Here is a 21,223-nt window from a genome sequence, read left to right on the forward strand (position 1 = left end):
GCTTCAGTCGTGTCCGAGTCTGTGCGACCCCATAGACGGCAGCCCACCAGGCTCCCCCGCCCCTGGGATTCTCCAGGCAAGAACACTGGAGTGGGTTGCCATTTCCTTCTGCAATGCGTGAAAGTGAAAAGTGAAAGTGAAGTCGCTCAGTCGTGCCTGACTGTTAGCGACCCCATGGACTGCAGCCCACCAGGCTCCTCTATCTATGGGATTTTCCAGGCAAGAGTACTGGAGTGGGGTGCCATTGCCTTCTCCGATGAGATCAAATACAAAGATACAGCTAATAAATATATCTGTTATTTTAACAGAAATATTAATAATGATACTTTGTTACAAATGGAAAATACAGCCCAAATGGCAAACTAGTCAGGATGCCCAGAAAAGAGGCATAAATCAGAACTGTCTTGGGCAAACTAGGTTATATAGCCATTCTATACAACACACACGTAGTATCAGGGAGTTGCAGATATGAAAATGACTATTCTGTCTAGAAGTTCATCAGTAATGAAAGTATCATTTGACCTGGGCTTTGGAAAATGACTAAGAATTATGGATTTTTTTTTTTTAATGTGGACATAAACATACTAGGAACATGGAAAAAAGTTTGCAAAAGAACTGGAAATGTGAATGGCCAATGTCTTCTCAGGACAGTAGTTAGATGACTAGATGTATGCAACTGAATAGTGAGGGATGAAGCTGGCAGGTAATCTGGGTGCAAATTGCTTTAAATGTAACTCTACAATTTTAAATTTATGACTGTGTAGCCATTAAAAAATTTTAAACAGGAAGGAATGTCTGATTTATGTTTTCAAAACATTAGTCAGATGGAAATGTTGACAAAAGTCTAGCTACAGATAATGGAGTGAGTGGCTACAGCAGTGCCAGTGGTAATAATAAGGATGGAAATGAATGCAAGGGCACCATACAGTTCTTTAAGGCCAGAGACATCAACCTCTCATAATTAAGGAATCCATCTCCTTGAGAATTGTCAACAGTATAAGCTTTGGGCCTTGGCATCTTGTATTATCCAGCAGGGGCAAATTCTTAACAGAGAGGTTAAAAGTTAAGGACATAGAAAATATTCTGTCAAAATCAACTATTCTGTGGGCAAATGAAAGCATGATACCTAAAGATATCCTCCCTGAGGAACTAAAGTGGGATGAGCCAAGCGGATTAAATTTAAGTAGGGGATACAGAGGCTGACTGCTGAGAACCAAGGACAGAACACAGGACAGCATGAGGTGGCGATGTCAGACTTAAGTAACTCTGATTAAGCAAAAGCACCTTGTAGATTGTAATACCAAGTGGCAAAGTGACAGACTACAAAGAATGCATAGATTGTGAAATAGAAGGCATGAGGCTGCTGATAGAGGCTTGACAATGATTATGAAGTTGGTATGGGACCTAGATTTCAGTTACACTTACTTTGTACCAAGTTTACTGAAATACATTTTGTTGGTTGTATTTTGTTGCTTAAGGTTATTTTGCTACTATTGGCTGTCTCATTCCTTCTTAATTTATTATTTGACAGCTATTCACTCAAAAGGGGAACAGGCATTGTGGTGGTGATGGAGAGTGGAAAGAGAATAGAATGCATACCTGACTCGATTAAAATAATGATACAAACTGACTTGGATAGTATTGTTCTAGTTTACAGCTATTGTTCAGCTTAATTTTTAACAGTGTCCCTGTTACTCTCAAAAATCATCTTAGATATGAACAATAAACTACAAGATCACCCTGAATAAAATATTTGTTCTTTACAGACATTTAGAGAGGCAAAGTTCACATAATTAAAACATCTTTGGAACAGTGAACAGATAACCCATGTTCTCTCATCTTTACTTGGGAAAAAACTATAGCAAGTGCCTAGAGGATGGGCTGGAATGCATTTTATAAAGGGAGGTCAGATAAAGCTTTAAAAAATTGATGGTTTTATAAACATTTTTAAATGTTTTATGCAGAGGTCAGAAAACATTTTATAATAGAGTTATTGGTGCCAAGTCTGAAAGAAAGTGCAAGATTTATGAAAAAAAGAGCAGGAAAACATTTAAAGTAAAAGAAACTTTAAGGACAGAAAACAGTACGGTGTGTGTGTGTGTGTGTGTGTGTGTGTTGTGTATGTAACTAAGATGATTTCCTGGGTTAAAGGAAAGACACACTTGAGAAACAGTTGGAGATAAATATGCTTAATATCTGGTTCTTTAATAGACTCTCCTAGACTAAACAAACAAATAAATGGGTAACATGAGACAGATTTATTTGAGGAAAAGGAGAAATTCCTGTAAACCACTGAAGTGGCAAATTCTGACCTACAAGCCAAATTTGACCTACATAAGTGATTTACTGGACTACAGTACCTTAATGATCTCTTCAAGATTAGTTGCTTTCTTTGATAATTAGAGGACTTTACATAAAACATATTTCAATCTCCACTTTAAAATGAGTCTTTCTTCCTATAGGAGGAAATGAGGATAGCCAGAGGGGGCCAATGTCCCTTTTAAATGGGAATGTACATCAGTTCAGTTCAGTTCAGTTCAGTCACTCAGTCGTGTCCGACTCTTTGCAACTGCATGAATCACAGCATGCCAGGCCTCCGTCCATCACCATCTCCCGGAGTCCACCCAAACCCAAGTCCATTGAGTCGGTGATGCCACCCAGCCATCTCATCCTCTGTCGTCCCCTTCTCCTCCTGCCCCCAATCCCTCCAAGCATCAGAGTCTTTTCCAATGAGTCAACTCTTCACATGAGGTAGCCAAAGTACTGGAGTTTCAGCTTTAGCATCATTCCTTCCAAAGAAACCCCAGGGCTGATCTCCTTCAGAATGGACTGGTTGGATCTCCTTGCAGTCCAAGGGACTCTCAAGAGTCTTCTCCAACACCACAGTTCAAAAGCATCAATTCTTTGGTGCTCAGCCTTCTTCACAGTCCAACTCTCACATCCATACATAACCACTGGAGAAACCAAAGTCTTGACTAGACGGACCTTTGTTGGCAAAGTAATGACTCTGCTTTTGAATATGTTATCTATCTTGGTCATAACTTTCCTTCCAAGGAGTAAGTGTCTTTTAATTTCATGGCTGCAGTCACCATCTGCAGTGATTTTGGAGCCCAAAAAAATAAAGTCTGACACTGTTTCCACTGTTTCCCCATCTATTTGCCATGAAGTGATGGGACCAGATGCCATGATCTTCATTTTCTCAATGTTGAGTTTTAGGCCAACTTTTTCACTCTCCTCTTTCACTTTCATCAAGAAGGTCTTTCCTCTTCACTTTCTGCCATAAGGGTGGTGTCATCTGCATATCTGAGGTTATTGATATTTCTCCCCGCAATCTTGATTCCAGCTTGTGCTTCTTCCAGCCCAGCGTTTCTCATGATGTATTCTGCATATAAGTTAAATAAGCAGGGTGACAATATACAGCCTTGATGTACTCCTTTTCCTACTTGGAACCAGTCTATTGTTCCATATCCAGTTCTAACTGTTGCTTCCTGACCTGCATATAAGGTTTCTCAAGAGGCAGGTCAGGTGGTCTGGTATTCCTATCTCTTTCATCATTTTCCACAGTTTTTTGTGATCCACACAGTCAAAGGCTTTGGCATAGTCAATAAAGCAGAAATATATGTTTTTCTGAAACTCTCTTGCTTTTTCCAAGATCCAGCGGATGTTGGCAATTTGATCTCTGGTTCCTCTGCCTTTTCTAAAACCAGCTTGAACATCAGGAAGTTCACGGTTCACATATTGCTGAAGCCTGGCTTGGAGAATTTTGAGCATTACTTTACTGGCATGTGAGATGACTGCAATTGTGCAGTAGTTTGAACATTCTTTGGCATCGCCTTTCTTTGGAATTGGAATGAAAACTGACCTTTTCCAGTCCTGTGGCCACTGTTGAGTTTTCCAAATTTACTGGCATATTGAGTGCAATATTTTCAAAGCATCATCTTTCAGGTTTTGAAATAGTTCAACTGGAATTCCATCACCTCCACCAGCTTTGTTCGTAGTGATGCTTTCTAAGGCCCACTTGACTTCATTTTCCAAGATGTCTGGCTCTAGGTGAGTGATCACATCATCATCATTATCTGGGTCGTGAAGATCTTTTTTGTACAGTTCTTCTGTGTATTCTTGCCACCTCTTCTTAATATCTTCTGCTTCTGTTAGGTCCATACCATTTCTGTCCTTTATCGAGCCCATCTTTGCATGAAATGTTCCCTTGGGATCTCTAATTTTCTTGAAGAGATCTCTAGTCTTTCCCATTCTGTTGTTTTCCTCTATTTCTTTGCATTGATTGCTGAGGAAGGCTTTCTTATCTCTCCTTGCTATTCTTTGGAACTCTTTGGGAATTCACATACCACTTTTCTTTCTTCTTTCTCACTTCTTCACTTGTATAAATCATCTGCTTTTTGGAAGTGTGACCTTAGATGTGGTTCTTGGGAGCATAATCAGAATATAAACTGATGCAATTGTAGAACTTCACTGTAACTAATAAATATGACTAAGATCTTTGTCTTTCCTCTGGAATATTAATGAGCAGTAATGCCTGCTAGGTATTTCCTAAGCACCAGGCACAGTGTTAATCTCCTTTCAGACAGAATTGGATTTGAGCCACAGTTGCAAACATCTGCTAGGGCATGACCTTGAATAAATTAACTCACTCTCTGAACCTCAGTGAATTTTTTTTTTTTTTTTGGTAAATGGGGATGACATAGTATATGTCCCTGGAGAAGGAAATGGCAATCTACTCCAGTATTCTTGCCTGGAGAATCCCAGGGATAGAGGAGCCTGATGGGCTACAGTCCATGGGGTCACAAAGAGTTGGACACTACTGAGCACTGAGCATCAGCACAGTATATCTCATATGGGCTCTGTGAGCATTAAATGAGATCACCATACTAAAAGTACTTAACATTATTCTTAAAGGGCTTCCTGGTGGCTCCGACAGTAAAGAATCCCCCTGAAATGCAGGAGACCTGGGTTCAATCCTTGGGTTGGGAAGATCTCTGGGAGGATGGCATGGCAACCTACTCCAGTATTCTTGCCTGGAGAATCCCCATGGACAGAGGAGCCTGGTGGGCTACAGTCCAAGGGGTCACAAAGAGTCAGACACAACTGAGTAACTATGCACAGCACAATGTGATTCTTGGCACCAAGCAAGAAATCATTCATGAAAAAAAAAAAAACTTTTCACATTGGAAATCTGAACTGATGCTATTCACAATATATTAATTATCAAGGTAATTTTATTTTAGTGAATCAATTTTTAGTCTCTGATCAATGATATATATTTTTATGCATCTTAAAAGAATATTATGAAGGCAGATTTATTAAAACTCTGGTAGGATGCATATTGTTTCTATAACTTTAATATGACCTACAGATATGATATGTATAAAAAATATATTACTAATTTCACTGACAGATGCACATTAAAATTTCCAGAAATGCATATAAAGCAGCTTGTTTCTATTAAGCAGATGCATTTGGCATTCACAAACAATAGCCTGAAGCACCTTTTCATATGATTGCATTTAGATATTTAATCACAATAACCATTTATATGTAAAACCTTACTAATTTAAGGTAAATGAAAGGAGAGTTGTTAGTTGCCAGACTTTCATCATAAATAACTGAAATCGAACAGATATCACAGTTTGCTGACATATTGTCCCTAACTTCAAAAAAGTTAGAAAGTCAAGATATAAATATGAAGAATGCTTAATGTGTGTTGCAGAATTAGAAGTCCTTTATGTTCATTAATTATATAATCATTCTCTTATTTTTCATTCCTTTTTTTTTTTTTTCTGTCTCAAAAGATATACTAAGGGTACAAATCTAAGACTCATCTATACTGATGTATACATCTCTCACATGAGCCTTATTTCTAACACAAAACAATTCATTTACTTCTGTTAGTTGATTATGCCAAGCAATTGTCTTTCACGAACAAAAAATATATCAAGTTAATTATATATTTGTATTGTTAGTTGTTAATCTAAAGTGATATATTTTCAGGCCAGTCATTAAATAAGTTCTTCATGCTTTATCCAAAGGATTCCAATTTTACATTTATTCATATAGTGGTAATAGTTTACTGGGCACCAACTACTTATTCAGTAGTAAGTACTGTGCACACATAATCATATTAAATTTTAATAATCTATTTATGAAATGAGTATCATTATCCCTATGTGAATTACAGAGCTCAGACTCAGGTGATGAGGTGAAGTGCCCAAAATCAGCAATTAGTAAGAAGCCAAGACTTGAATTAAGGCACACATGAAGAATACTGGTCTGCACTCTTTCCATAGATGATGTTGGGAATCTCAATAAGTTTCAAATACTAGGATTTTTAAGGCTATGCAATTAGAAGATCTCTTAGATATTTTTCTCAAAGAGATAACGTGTATTGGTAATAAGAGTAAAAACATATCAACTAAATTATTTTGAGCTCCCATTTATTTTTTTCAGCCACTAAACCAAAATCCCTTTTAAGAAACAGCATATAGTTAACCACTTATCCAAAAAAAAAAAAGCCATCAACACTGGTAATTAGAGTGAATGAAATTTCATTGTGGTAGGATATCTTTAATATAAAAGTAGATTTAAAATATTTTGTCAAAGTTTTCTGTGAATATATAATTAAAATCTTTAACAAAAGAAAATAAAATTAGTAAAAATGTAGGGTTGCTTTTTGTAATGGCAAATACTCATTTCCTTCCTTATCTCAAAATTTTACATTTTAAAATATACTTTTATAGTAAATTCAAATTATCAGTTTGCATAATGTAATGATTTCACTTGATGAATTAACTTTATTTATTTTTTTTTCTATGTATTCTTGCCACCTCTTCTTTTTTTTTTTAAATTTTATTTTATTTTTAAACTTTACAATATTGTATTGGTTCTGCCATACATCGAAATGAATCTGCCACAGGCATACATGTGTTCCCCATCCTGAACCCTCCTCCCTCCTCCCTCCCCATACCATCCCTCTGGGTCGTCCCAGTGCACCAGTCCCAAGCATCCAGTATCCTGCATCGAACCTGGACTGGCGACTCGTTTCATATATGATATTATACATGTTTCAATGCCATTCTCCCAAATCATCCCACCCTCTCCCTCTCCCACAGAGTCCAAAAGACTGTTCTATACATCAGTGTCTCTTTTGCTGTCTCGTATACAGGGTTATTGTTACCATCTTTCTAAATTCCATATATATACGTTAGTATACTGTATTGGTGTTTTTCTTTCTGGCTTAGATGAATTAACTTTAATACCACCTTTACTTTAAGGAGTACACTACCCTGGTGGTGCAGAGGTTAAAGGTTAAAGTGCAATGTGGGAGACCGGGTTCAATCCCTTGGTCTGGAAGATCCCCTGGAGAAGGAAATGGCAACCCACTCCAGTATTCTTGCCTGGAGAATCCCATGGACGGAGGAGCCTGGTGGGTTACAGTCCACCGGTCACAAAGAGTCAGGCACGACTGAGCGACTTCACTTTCACTTTCACTCTACATATAAGTTAAATATGCAGGGTGACAATACACAACCTTAATACTCCTTTCTCATATTTGAACCAGATGGAGGAGCCTGGTGGGCTGCAGTCCATGGTTTATCTTAACTCCAGATGAATAAGAAGAAGAGAAATAAGAATATTTAAGATAATTAACAACACAACATTGTAAAGCAACTTTCCTCCAATTAAAAAATAAAATTAAAAAAATTAAGATAATTAAAATTTAAAAATGAAAGTTTTTGAGTAGTAAAGTAACAGAAGGATTTAAGTAACATTTCTATATTGTTTATTTAAAAAAAAAAAAAACAACTCACTTGAAAACTGAATTGCAAATCCAGATTTGCTGATATAAAAATCTGTGTCGAACTGAATGGTCACTACGTTGAGAGTGCTATGGATTCCTTCGGGAATCAGAGACCCACTGATTTCCTTTAAAAGCATCTCATTTTCAGGCGGACCATCCCAAACTCGGAGTATATCATGTGATGCTTCCGTATCAAAAGCAAGAAACTGTAGGCTGTAGGAGAACCATATATCTCTGATTATTTTAAACATGGATCCAGTTTTAAATAAAGAATATAAAAGATCTTTGCTTATATTAGGTATTTCTTTTATTCTATCAAATAAAATGAATGCAAAATATATATAAAAACTTAATGCATTTTTCAACAGTATAGTTTTTTTAGAATATGATTAAATATATTATTATATCAATTCTGCAAATTATAAAAACTTTAGGTATACAGACCATCCCTGATTTATGATGATTCAATTTAGGAATTTTTGACTTTAAGATGGTACAGAAGAGATATACATCTAGTAGAAACTGTACTATGAATTTTGATCTTTTCTCAGTTGTGATACTCTCTCATGACATTGGGCAGTGCCAGGGAACTAAGTTCCCAGTCAGTCACAAGATCACAAAAACAAGCTACCAACACATTTACAACCATAATGCACTCATAAAACAGTTCTGTTTTTCATTTTCAGTATAGTATTCAATAACATTACATGAGATACTCAATACTTTATTATAAAATAGACCTCAGGTTAGATGATTTGCCCAACTGTAGACTAACGTAAACGCTCTGAGCATGTTTAGAGTAGGTGAGGGTGAGTGAGGATTTTTGGTAGATTAGTTATATGTATTTTCAGTTTATGACATTTTCGACTTATGTTCAGTTTATCAGCATGTAACCCAAGGAAGACCTACCTATACATTCTTTTCAGTGTTCATGACTTAAATGTGGCAATGACAGGTGACATTTAAGAGGAGCTCATATGTGTCACACACTGTGCAAAACGCATTACATCTATTTTCTTCCTTTAATTGTTATAATGATCCAGTGAAGCAGGAACAAGTTTGATCTCGATTTTACAAATGTGTCAAGTGGGATTCAGATTAAATAAGATTGCCCTAAGGGTGGCAGAGTCATGAATTGAACTCAAGTTATCTAATGCCATAGTATGTGTTACGGCCACTGTATCAATTTTTTAGTGTGTTTATCAGAATCAAAGATTTGCTCCACAAATGCAAAAACAGTTCACATTCAAAAAAGAAGTAAAAGGAAACCTCCTGAATGTGAAAATGGCCCCCCACCACAAAAATGCACATAAAAGAAAAAAAATGCTTCATATTAAATCTATTTTGCTTTAGTCTAGACAAAATTAATATCAAATTTTCTTGTGCCTAATCCAAAAGCTAGAAATCCAATTATATTAACAAACTCAACTCTCTTTACCTCTCTCTCTCTCTCTCTCTCTCTCTCTATCTATCTCACATCCATGTTTGATATGTGAATTGTCACCGTTTTAAATCTGGGTTACAATTTAGTATCAAAAATTCTTTAATTTTTAAAAATTTCAGAATTCTGTTGAATTTACAGTGTCTTAAGTCATGAAGAATTGAAAGAGTAGAACTCTCAAGCAGCAGGAAAAATTCTCATCTTTTGTGCCCTCTTATAACTGAAAAGTTTCTAAGGGGCTATATGAACCAATGCTGTGGCCTATGAATTAGTATGTCATGCTTATCAATACTTTCCCCTCCTATTTTATAATAGATAAAAACCATGTTTTTCTTTACCAATGGTAAAAAAAAGAAAAAAAGAAAAATCTTAATACTAATTGTATATAGGGTCTGATCAGGAAATTCAGATTCTGAGTCATTTTGAAAAGATAAAATTCATTTACCTGACAATGTTTCCTGGATCTACCTCAATCATCCACATGCAACGCAGATTATTGTCATATGGAAAGGGATAACCAGGAGATAAAATTCTTCCTGATGATTCTCCTTTAAAACGACCTCCACATTCAGCTAGAAAAAATTAATTCAATTTTAAGTCACAGTTTAATCTTTATAAACATATACAAATTTCTTGAGGATATATTTTTTCACCTGAAGGAAAATAAGGATTGATTTCTCCTTTTATTGAGAGTATATATGTGTATATGCTTTCTCAGATTAGGGTATTAATTAAAGCAAGAACACATTGTACAATAAAACAAGAATCTCAAGTTAGATCATATAAATGATAATATAATAAGCCAATTAGGGAATTTTAAAAGTACACACTCAAAAGCTCTGAGTTTAGGCTACAAACTTTTTAAGATGTATGGCAAAATAATCTTAATATAACAAGGGGAAACAGATGGCAAGTTGCTCACTTATAGCTGGTTGTAGGCTAACTAATTCATCATCTTACTACCTTACCTCTAAGCTTTACTGCAGGTCCCTCAGGCCTTCTAAATTTCATTGTCCTCTTATTCCCCTTTCAATCACTCTAAACTCCTTTGCTTTTAACCTCCCCAAAGTCAAAGTGGCATTTTTATTAGATTTTACTTCGGTTAAAACTTGTTCCATTTTTGATTTAAAGTGGTCTCTAATTTTTATAAAATTCACCAAATTAAAAATGTAAACATCATCATGCAATACAACAAAAATATATAGCTTTGGGGGAATTCCCTCTCTATTTTAATAATATTTAATATATTGGGAAATCTGGAATGATTTTACATTGATAAGCAATAATCTAGAAAGAATCCTCTTGATAGAGAAGAGAGAAATGAAGTAGTTTACTTAGTATATTACTCTACTTCTCTACATCCTAAAAACCATAAGGTGCAATAATATATTTTTGAAAGTTCTCCAAATTACTATACTACCAAAAAATAAAACTAAATCCAAGGTAGTTTACTTTTTGCTTATATATTTGAATATATTACTCCATTTATTTTTCTTATTCTCTGAAGTGTTATTATCTTACTCAAATGCAGTGCTGAACTAAGCATCTTGAATTTTTGTTTTGTTTTGATTATAAGAACAAAGGTCAGAGACAAAGTTTCAGTACTTGGAAAAGACTGAATAACAACTGAATATCATGGTTAAAATTTGTAGGCTCTATTCATACAGATAAAATTGCTTCAAAGATTTTAGATGTTATATTTTAGTATAATATTAGGGTTATTTTTATGTGTCAACTTGGCCAAGTTGTAGTACCCAGTTATTTTATCAAACACTAGTCTAGGTGTTGCTATTTATAGACCTGGTTAACATCTATAATCAGCTGACTTTACCCTTGATAATGTGGGTACCCTTCATCCAATCAATTGGAAGCCCTTAACAATGAAAACTGAGTTTTCTGGAAAAGAAGATTTTCCCTCAAGACTGCATCATTAATTCCTGCCCTAGTTTCCAGCCTTTTGATCTTCCCTATGGATTAACTCTGGTACTTTGGCCACTTCATGCGAAGAGTTGACTCATTGGAAAAGACTCTGATGCTGGGAGGGATTGGGGGCAGGAGGAGAAGAGGACGACAGAGGATGAGATGGCTGGATGGCATCACTGACTCAATGGATGTGAGTCTCAGTGAACTCCGGGAGTTGGTGATGGACAGGGAGGCCTGGCATGCTGCGATTCATGGGGTCGCAAAGAGTCGGACATGACTGAGAGACTGATCTGATCTGATCTGATCTGATGGATTTTGAACTTGTCAGTCCCCACAACTGCATGAGTTAATTCCTCAATATAAATAAATACATTTCTTGATAGATGATAGCTAAATAGATCACATATAGATCTACTGACTCTCTTTATTTGGCGAACCCTGACTGATATACACACCTATAGAGGACTAAGCAAGTTTATTTTGTATTGTAACATTAGTTTAATTTAATTTATGATAATAAATTTGTTATTTTTAAAATAAATAAAATATATATAGTTAAGAAGTTACCATCACTTACTGTGGTTTTTCTCATTTTGTAACAAGAACTTTGTTGGACAACCTAGAATGCTGTAACTGTAATAATTCATTTTTCATCATTTTTAATGATTTATTCACTATTATTGACCTATTTCTGAGGAGAACAAATTTGATACTTCATTCTGCCAGACTTGTCCTTTTTATACAATCCATGAGGTTCTCATGGCAAGTATACTGGGGTGGTTTGCCATTCTCTCCTCCTGTGGATCCCATTTGGTCAGAACTAGCTGCTATGACCCAACCGTCTTGAGTAGCCCTACACAGCGTGGCTCATAGCTTCATTAGCCTATGCAAGGACCTTTGTCATGACAAGACAGTGATCAATGAAGGGACTACTACGATGTTGTGGTCAGTTATTCTAGAGCCAGACATTCTAGAGTGTGAAGTCAAGTGGGCATTAGGAAGCACTGCTGTTAATAAATGGGGTTCCAGTAGAGCTATTCAAAACCCTAAAGGATGATACCCTTAAGGTGATGCATTCAATATGTCAGCAATTGTGGAATCAAACAGAGGCCACAGGACTGGAAAAGGTCAATTCTCATCCCAGTTCCCAAGAAGGTAGTACTAAAGAATGTGTGCTAAAGAATGTGCTAACCGTTGGACAATTGTACTCATCTACCATTCTAGTAAGGTCATACTTAATATCTTGCTTGCTAGGCTTCAGCATTATGTAAACCAGGAACTTCCAGTTGTCCAAGCTGGGTTTAGACAAGGAAGAGGAACCAGAGATCAAATTGCCAACATTCACTGTATCATAAAGAAAGCAAGGGAATTCCAGAAAAACATCTATCTTTGTCTCATTGACTACACTAAAGCCTTTGACTGTGTGGATCATAACAAACTGTGGAAAGCCCTTAAAGAGGTGGGGATACCAGACCATCTTACTTGTTTCTAGAGAAACCTGTATGCAGGCCAAGAAACAACAGTTAGAACCCTGAATGGAACAAATTGTTGGTTCAAGATTGAGAAAGGAGTACAACAGGGCTGTCTGCTGTCCCCCTATTGATTTAACCTATATGCTGAACACATCATGAGAAATGCCAGGCTAGATAAGTTACAAGCTAGAGTCAAGATAAGCAGAAAAAACATCAATAACCTCAGATACGAGGGTGATACCATTTTAACAGTAAGTTCTGGGAGATGGTGAAGGACAGGGAAGCCTCGCGTGCTGCATGCAGTCCATGGGGTGACAAAGAGTCAGACATGACTGAGCAATTGAATAACAACATTCTAATGGCAGGAAGCAAAGAGGAACTAAAGAACCTCTTGATGAGGGTGAAGGAGGACAGTGAAAGAGCTGGCTGAACACTAAAGATAAACAAACTAAGATCATGGCATCCAGTCCCATTACTTCATGGCAGATAGAAGGGGAAAAGGTGAAAGTAGTGACAGATTTCATCTTCTTGGACTCTAAAATCACTGCGGATGGGGACTGCAGCCATGAAATCAGAATATGATTGCTTCTCAGCAGGAAAGCTATGACAAACTTAGTGTGTTGAAAAGTGCAGACATTACTCTAATGACAAAGGTCTGTATAGTCAAGGCTATGATCTTCCTATTAGTCATGTACGGTTGTGAGAGCTGAACTGTAAAGAAGGCAGAGCACCAAAGAATTGAAGCCTTCAAACTGTGGTGCTGGAGAAGATTCCTGAAAGTGCCTTGGAGAGCAATGAGATCAAACCAGCCAATCTTAAGGGAAATCAACCCTGAATACTCATTGGAAGGACTCATGCTGAAGCTGAAGCTTCAATATTTTATTTTGGTCATCTGATTCGAACAGTTGACTCATTTGAAAAGTATCTGATGCTGGGAAAGACTGAGTGCAGTAGGTGAAGAGGGCATCAGAGGATGAGATGACTGTTTTGAATCACCGATGCAATGAACACGAACTTGGGCAAAATTCGGGAGATGGCATGGGACAGAGGCCTGGCATGCTGCAGTCCATGGGGTCAAAGGGAGTTGGACATAACTGGGTGACTGAACAAAAACAAGAATCTGCCAGATTAATTTTAAGCAACTCCAAGAACTGGAGCTTTGGGAACTGTTTTTATATTGAATTTAAACATAACTCTTTCTTTCTCCATATTTCTTTGTTACAAATATTACTTGGCTATTTGATTTCAAATAAAGCAGTGTGATATGCTATAACATTGGAGTTCATATTCTGTCAGAAGTCTTATGTTCACAGATAAAATTGAAGGTGTGCAGGTTAAATACCTCTGGCTATGGTGCCTAAAAAATAATTTTTGTTTGCTCAATGTATAAGCTACAGAAACATAATTACCTAGAAACACCCATATAATTAAGAAAAAGCTTCTTATTTGACCAAGGCAAAAATATAACCATAATAGATATTTAAGGTTAATAGGAATGGATAATTATGATTTTAGCCAAGTGGTAAAGCTGTTAATTATTGACAATAAAGAACACCATCTTAAATAGAATTTAACCTTCTATTGTCATGAAAATCATCAGCATGACACATTATGTGTCCAGCTGTTTTAAGCTTTTATTCCTGATCATCTATCATAAAAAAAAAAAAAAAAAAAAGGTTACCCTTCTCATAAAGGCTTGAGCAGTGGTATTACTAAATTTTGACTTGGTAGATTCATAAAGTGCATTGATTTGTTACAAAAATAATTAAATATTCTGATCCTAGATCAAATGTTCTTCTATTTGCATGAAGTTTTCCAGAAAATGAAAATGTCTTCAGCTTGATTCAATATATAAGGAAAATATATATTTTTTAATGTATTAGTTTGTGATTTTAATTTTACTGACAACATAGCAAGCCAGTATTTTTAAGTTTATAGTTTTGTTTGAAATCCTTAATGAGTTTCTGAATATATTTGATATTCACAGCAAAGAATATCTTCAGAGAGAATGAATCAGTGTACATTTTTCTCATAACCAATGCCAGCAGGTTGATTGTTGGTCATATTCTAGAATCCTAAGCTTTGTCAATTTAGGTTGATTGTTATTTTACATTTATCCTCATAATCTATCCAAAATTCAGGTGCATCTGAAAGGAAAGCAGTATAATTGCATTTTTGTTGGATAAAAGAACGTTTGCTTTCTGCTCATCAATGTTTTAACAAACCAACAGAAGTCTCATGTCATCAAAAACACTGCAATTAGTTGCAAGACCTCTAATAACTAGAATTTCATTTCTTTCCTATTTGAAGTCTATCAAGTTTTGTGAATATTCCTGTGTTGACTATATCAATTAACAAACATTAAAATATATCTCAAAATGTTCAGGTCTCCAAATTCATAAAACTGTATACATTAAACATGTGGAATTTTTTCAATATGAATTATACCTTAATAAACCATTTTAAAAAATTAAGTCAATTTTATCCATATGAGCCTGACACAGAATCAATTTGTGCCACCACAACTGCCATTAAATAAGAATCATTAAAGAAACTTGTTTGCTCCCTATTGAGGACTTTGTGTTTTGTTTAACTGTTTGTTTTTTGTTTTGTTTTCCTTTTGTTGTCCTAGTAATCCACCCAGCCTGGCACCTATATTCGGACCAAAAGAAAAAAAGCAGAGGTCTTTATCAGCGTTTTTCTATCCACCCTCTTTCTCACACATGCCCAGTTATTTGTGAATTGATTTATGGGATGGTAGTAATAAAATTCTTCTCCAGCTATACAAAGGAGAGAAAAATGATCATTCTATAATTTCACGTAGGCAATATATCTTATATGACTAACTTTCACATGCCTTTTTGTATTGAAATTCATTTAATTATGTCATGATACATAAAATAAAGAAAACATATACACTTTCTTAGTTTTTCAAAAGGTATGTATATAAAGTCTTTGAAGTTATTGAGAGTATTTAGCTTTTTTAATCTGCCTTTATACCAGCATAAGCATTAATTTTGTATATTAATACAAATCTGGTCAATGAGATTCAGTAAATGTGTATGATTAAGAGTTTCAACATATTTTGTAGCGAGTTAAATTTTATATCAAGATAGGATAAATATAATGACTTTCATATGAACTATTTTTTGCCCAAAAAGAGAAGGTACTCACTGATTATGAAAAGAACCCTCTGACTTACCACAAATTTGAGCTATGTATTCATTAACTTTTTGATTAAGGTATGAGTTGGGTGTGGACAGATGAAATAACTTGAAAAGGTACAGTATATTTTGATAACACTTCCATAGAAATATTGCATGAAAACCTAAAACAGTATCCTACCAATACAGGATGGCAGAGGATAGTCCCATGCCCTTCTCTCCCCTGTCATGCACTTCAGAAGGCTGCTTCCATGGAGAGTGTAGCCTGGATTGCATCCGTAAATGATAGTGCTACCAGCAAAATGCCCTTGGTCGCTGATTTTGTATCCAAATTGTGGAATTCCAGGATCCTCACAATGTGAAAGTTCAAAACCTATGAGAAGAATATAAATTTATTAAAGACAAAATTTAACAGGAGGATTTAAAACTGCACAAATCATCCCTTTTTTTGTTTTTAATATGATTACATACTTTTTCCTGTTTTATTACTTAAAATATTTAATTTTGATAGCTTACAGCCACCAGAGAGAGTTTTTTTTTTTTTCCTCAAAAAACTAACATTTGTTGTATTATTCAAATTTAGCAATGATACCCCATGGTCTCTGTGACTATATCATAACGTGTTATAGTACTAACATTCTTGCCTGCTTCAAGTGATTTGCAACTAATAGATTCTGACCAATGTAACTATTAGGATCAAATCATGAAAAGTTTAAAATTCATATGAAATATGTGAAACCACAACTGTTCAGGTAACAAATACATCCAATGCAAACATAACTTTAGATTGCTTTACTTATACAGTCTTGGAAGAAAATGAAATAGACATATTTAAAAAAACTAGCAAGAGTTAATATAACCCAGTAATCAGTCTGAAGACCTCTGAATGTTTATATTCTGCCTTCAGAATACACAATTCTCAAAATTTCTCACAAAAAAAAAAAGTAGTTCATAAAAATACATATTTTTGATTTCTGAAGAGTTGGGGCTTTCCACATGACTTTAGCTGGAAGCTTGTGATTGAGAAGATATGTTTATATGAGTAGTGAGATAACCCCAAAGAGATTAAGGTACCTCTGGAGGGGATCTGTGTTTACATCTTAAGGAAGAATGAGACCCAGGACTTTACAGAAATCTCTAAATTATAAAAACTGGAGGCACAGGAGGTTAATCTGACTGCTGAAACCCTAAATGTACATTACTAAGGTTAGAATAAAAACAGAATTATTTCCATCCCATCTCCAAAGAGCAAAAGTTTTCCTTCCTCCTTTCAGGAGAGGAGAGAGATAACTCTCTCAAGCACAACAAGTCCATTTTTCCTTATTCCCCGTCCCTGGTCACGTGGTAAGTTTTTCCATCTGATTTTCATTGTGTTACCACAGAGGTAAGGACTAGGTCAAAGGGATGCTGACATACTTATTACTATTATTATATTTAATTCATCAATTTTCTCACTTAAATAATAATTAATCTCTTTAGATCCAGTACACCTAGTGTGCCTATTCAGAATAAAATTAATAAAGGTGAATATTAAAAATGAAACATTCATAGCACAATTTGCTCCTAAGATCCCGAAAGAACTAGAAAAGGGTACTTCAGAAGGTAAATCAAATATGACACTAGTTACAAAAATCTAAATCTTCTAGCTATAGAATTCTGTACCTAGTGTTTTATAAATTCTATAAATGTAAGTTAAATGATGGGCTTCCCTTGTGACAAAATGGCAAATAATTTGCCTGCCAGTGCGTGGGAGACACAGGTTTGATCCCTGAGTCAGGAAGATCTTCTGGAGAAGAAAACGACAACCCACTCCAGTATCCTTGCCTGGTAAATCCCATGGATAGAGGAGCCTGGCAAGGCCACAGTCCATGGGGTCACAAAAGAGTCAGACTTGACTTTAGCCACTAAACAATAACAACAACAAGATAAATGATATAATGTGACAAAGATAATTAACTGCTTGTTATTGTTTAGTCACTAAGTCATGTCCAACTCTCTGTGATCCCATGGTTTGCAGTGTGCCAGCTTTCCTTGTCCATCATTATTTCCCAACTAGATGTTAAATTATATCAGTTATAACTTCTGATACTAGAGGACTGTGATAAAATTCTAGATAGCTTCATGGATGAGGGAAATCTATGATTTCAAGACAAATAATATAGGAGAAGAGAATGACTTTTGTGCATCTTAAATCATATGATAATCAAAAAGAGATCTCTTTTTTTGTGGGCATAGATCCTTGACCAAATTAATCTAAATTTGAACTAGAAAGCAAAAAAGCATGTATTAGCTCACTGATGACAAGTCATTAATTTGTAGTACCGACTTCCTAGTGTCAAAACAAGCATACATTTACCAGAAATGTACAGCTAAAAGTACCAAATTTATACTTTAATTTCTGTATGCTGAGGGCTACCTTAGCTCTTGGAGAACATAAGGAGCCTCCTCTTGGTCTCTTTGAAAGGTTCTTCATCTTTCCTTCCTCTGTCAACCAATAGAACTATTTCACATATCTTCATTAATTTACAATCATTTATTTTCTTTTTTTCTTATAGATTGGACTTATTTCACTTTTTTCTCTTTCCCACAAAGCCTTCACAGCACAAAATCTGGCACATAACAAATGTTCAATAATGTTCATGAATGAATGTGTTTCTCAGGGCAGTTATCTCTAAGCGACATCTGAAAAATAAGCTAAAGTAATTTTGATGAAAAACTGAAATTTATGATAGAGTTAAAAAAAAACTGCAGGAAATTCCTGTATGGATTAATCTGTGGCAACCTCATTTGGGTGGAAATATGTTAAAATAAGGCAAATACCAACAGCTTCAAACAGAGTCATACAAGAGGTCGGAGGTTGCTGAGCAAGTCAGTCTTGCAATAACAGAAGTAGAAACAGTAGAAGTAGTAACAAAATTTTAGGACATATTTTGTATGACTCTGCATAGTAAAGAGTACATTTAAAATATCTCTGCTCAAAAGTAACAAGCTTGAATTCCTTCTACCAGACATAATATTCAGTTTATTATTCAAGATTCAGCCACTTTTGAGTTTTACCACGTATCATTTATCAAAATAAAAATGGAAATCAAGCTCTCTTTTCAAGGTTTATTACCAAATTCATCCTCCTTTAATTTGAATGTTCTGTAAATGTGGTTGGCAATTGCTGGTGATGAGGTATAATGGAGACACTCTCTGCAAATTAAGATAATTTATAATACTTTGCATTGTAGATGAAAATGCACAGGGACAATAGTATGTAAGCTACAAAGCACAACACAATTTAGTCCAATTTGGTGGAATTATTGTTGCTTATTCATAAATATTCAGAAGTGCCTTATCTTTATGGAAACATTCAGCTGCCAGTCTTTTCACTGAAAAGCTCAAATACATGAAACTGACAATTAAATAAAGATGTGTATGAAAAACCACATATTCTTAAATATTCACCATTCCTTGTGAAATTTGATACTGTGATGAAATTAAAACTTCTGGAGCAAAAATGAACTGAAAATTCTCATTTATCTAAATCTTTTTGACTTGCTGAATAACTTAAACTGAGTTCTAATTTCCTTCCTGCCATCATAAAGCAGAAATCTTCTTTAAAGATTCCTAACATTTAAAAATTACTATTTGATATCTACAAGAGAAGAGAAAGATAAAATAACTTCATCATCTGGTTCTATTGATAGCTGCTTCAGATTAATAGTAATATTAGTTCAGATTACTTTTCAGATTAATATTTATACTAATTGATTCATATTCACATTAATATTGTTATCCATAAATAATGCTCAGTTCACTTCAGTCAGTTCAGTTCAGTTGCTCAGTCATGTGACTCTTTGCAACCCCATGGACTGCAGCACACCAGGCTTCCCTGTCCATCACCAATTCCCAGAGTTTACTCAAACTCATGTCCATTGCATTGGTGATACCATTCAACCATCTCATCCTCTGTCATCCCCTTCTCCTCCCACCTTCAATCTTTCCCATCATCAGGGTCTTTTCAAATGAGTCGGTTCTTTGCATCAGATGGCCAAAGTATTGGAGTTTCAACTTCAGCATCAGTCCTTCCAAAGAATATTCAGAACTGATTTCTTTTAGGATTGACTGGTTTGATTTCCTTAAAGTCCAAGGGACTCTCAAGAGCCGTCTCCTACACCACAGTTCAAAAGCATAAATTCTTCAGTGCTCAGCTTTCTTTATAGTCCAACTCTCACATCCATACACAACTTCTGGAAGAACCATAGCTTTGACTAGACGGACTTTTGTTGGTTAAGTAATGTCTCTGCTTTATAACATGCTGTCTAGGTTGTTCATAGCTTTTTTTTCCCAAGGAGCAAGCGTCTTTTAATTTCATGGCTGCAGTCACAATCTACAGTGATTTTGGAGCCCCCCAAAATAAAGTCTGTCACTGTTTCCATTGTTTCCCAAACTATTTGCCATGAAGTAATTGGACCAGATGTCATGATCTTAGTCTAATGTTAAGTAACTTAAAACTCCATTTATGTTTGGTTCTAATTCCTTTCTAGTCTTTCTCTACTGAGAACTAGCAAATATTCTGAATTAGTATATTATTTTTACATATAATTTACATGTTTTGTCTCCAAGTCACATCCAACTCTTTGTGACCCCATGGATTGTAGTCTGCCAGGGTCCTCAGTCTATGGCGTTTCCCAGGCAAGCATACTGGAGTGGCTTGCCATTGCCTTCATCTCCTGCATTGGCAGGTGGATTCTTTACCACTGCGCCACCAGGAAAGTCCAATTTATATTTTAAAACATCTGTATTTCAATGAACAATATACAGTATGGTTTGTAAGCATTTACACATTTTATAAATTATGTAATTAAAATAACATTCTTCTGAGGCTTTTTTGTGTGTGTGTGTGCAGCATTGTGTTTTTACTATTATATTTACACACACATATACTTACACATACAGTTTACTCATTTTAACTACCAGTGATATTCCATTGGATGTATACCCTAAAATTGATTTACTTGTTCTCCAGCTGGTGGGTATCTATATTGCTATATTGCTTACATTATTCACTGTTTAAAAATGCTACACTTCCATGTCCTCATTTGAACATATGCAAGTGTTTCTATGGGTTATGTATCATGCAGGGATTCAAAGATCAATTTGAATCAGTTCTAATGAGGTGGATGAAACTGGAGCCTATTATGCAGAGTGAAGTAAGCCAGAAGAAAAAACACCAATACAGTATACTGCTGCTAAGTCGCTTCAGTTGTGTCCGACTCTGTGCAACCCCATAGATGGCAGCCCACCAGGCTCCGCGATCCCTGGGATTCTCCAGGCAAGAACACTGGAGTGGGTTTCCATTTCTTTCTCCAATGCGTGAAAGTGAAAAGTAAAAGTGAAGTCGCTCAGTCGTGTCCGACTCGTC

The 21,223-nt window shown here is 35.5% G+C and overlaps 1 protein-coding gene across 3 annotated transcripts in view; it reads right to left on the minus strand.

Annotated features, from left to right (window-relative positions):
• The window catches only part of CSMD3 (CUB and Sushi multiple domains 3), a 1,469,470-nt gene that overhangs the window by 368,223 nt on the left and 1,080,024 nt on the right, over positions 1-21,223 (minus strand). For all 3 annotated transcript variants that reach the window (XM_070382828.1, XM_005887888.2, XM_005887887.2), the window contains 3 exons: positions 15,995-16,186; positions 9,700-9,826; positions 7,824-8,026 (listed from right to left, as the gene is read on the minus strand). In XM_070382828.1, coding sequence (XP_070238929.1) covers positions 7,824-8,026; positions 9,700-9,826; positions 15,995-16,186 — 522 coding nt within the window. The remainder of the gene's footprint in view (positions 1-7,823; positions 8,027-9,699; positions 9,827-15,994; positions 16,187-21,223) is intronic.

The sequence above is a fragment of the Bos mutus genome, chromosome 14 (assembly GCF_027580195.1).
Source record: "Bos mutus isolate GX-2022 chromosome 14, NWIPB_WYAK_1.1, whole genome shotgun sequence".
In the NCBI taxonomy this organism is placed as follows: Eukaryota; Metazoa; Chordata; class Mammalia; order Artiodactyla; family Bovidae; genus Bos; species Bos mutus.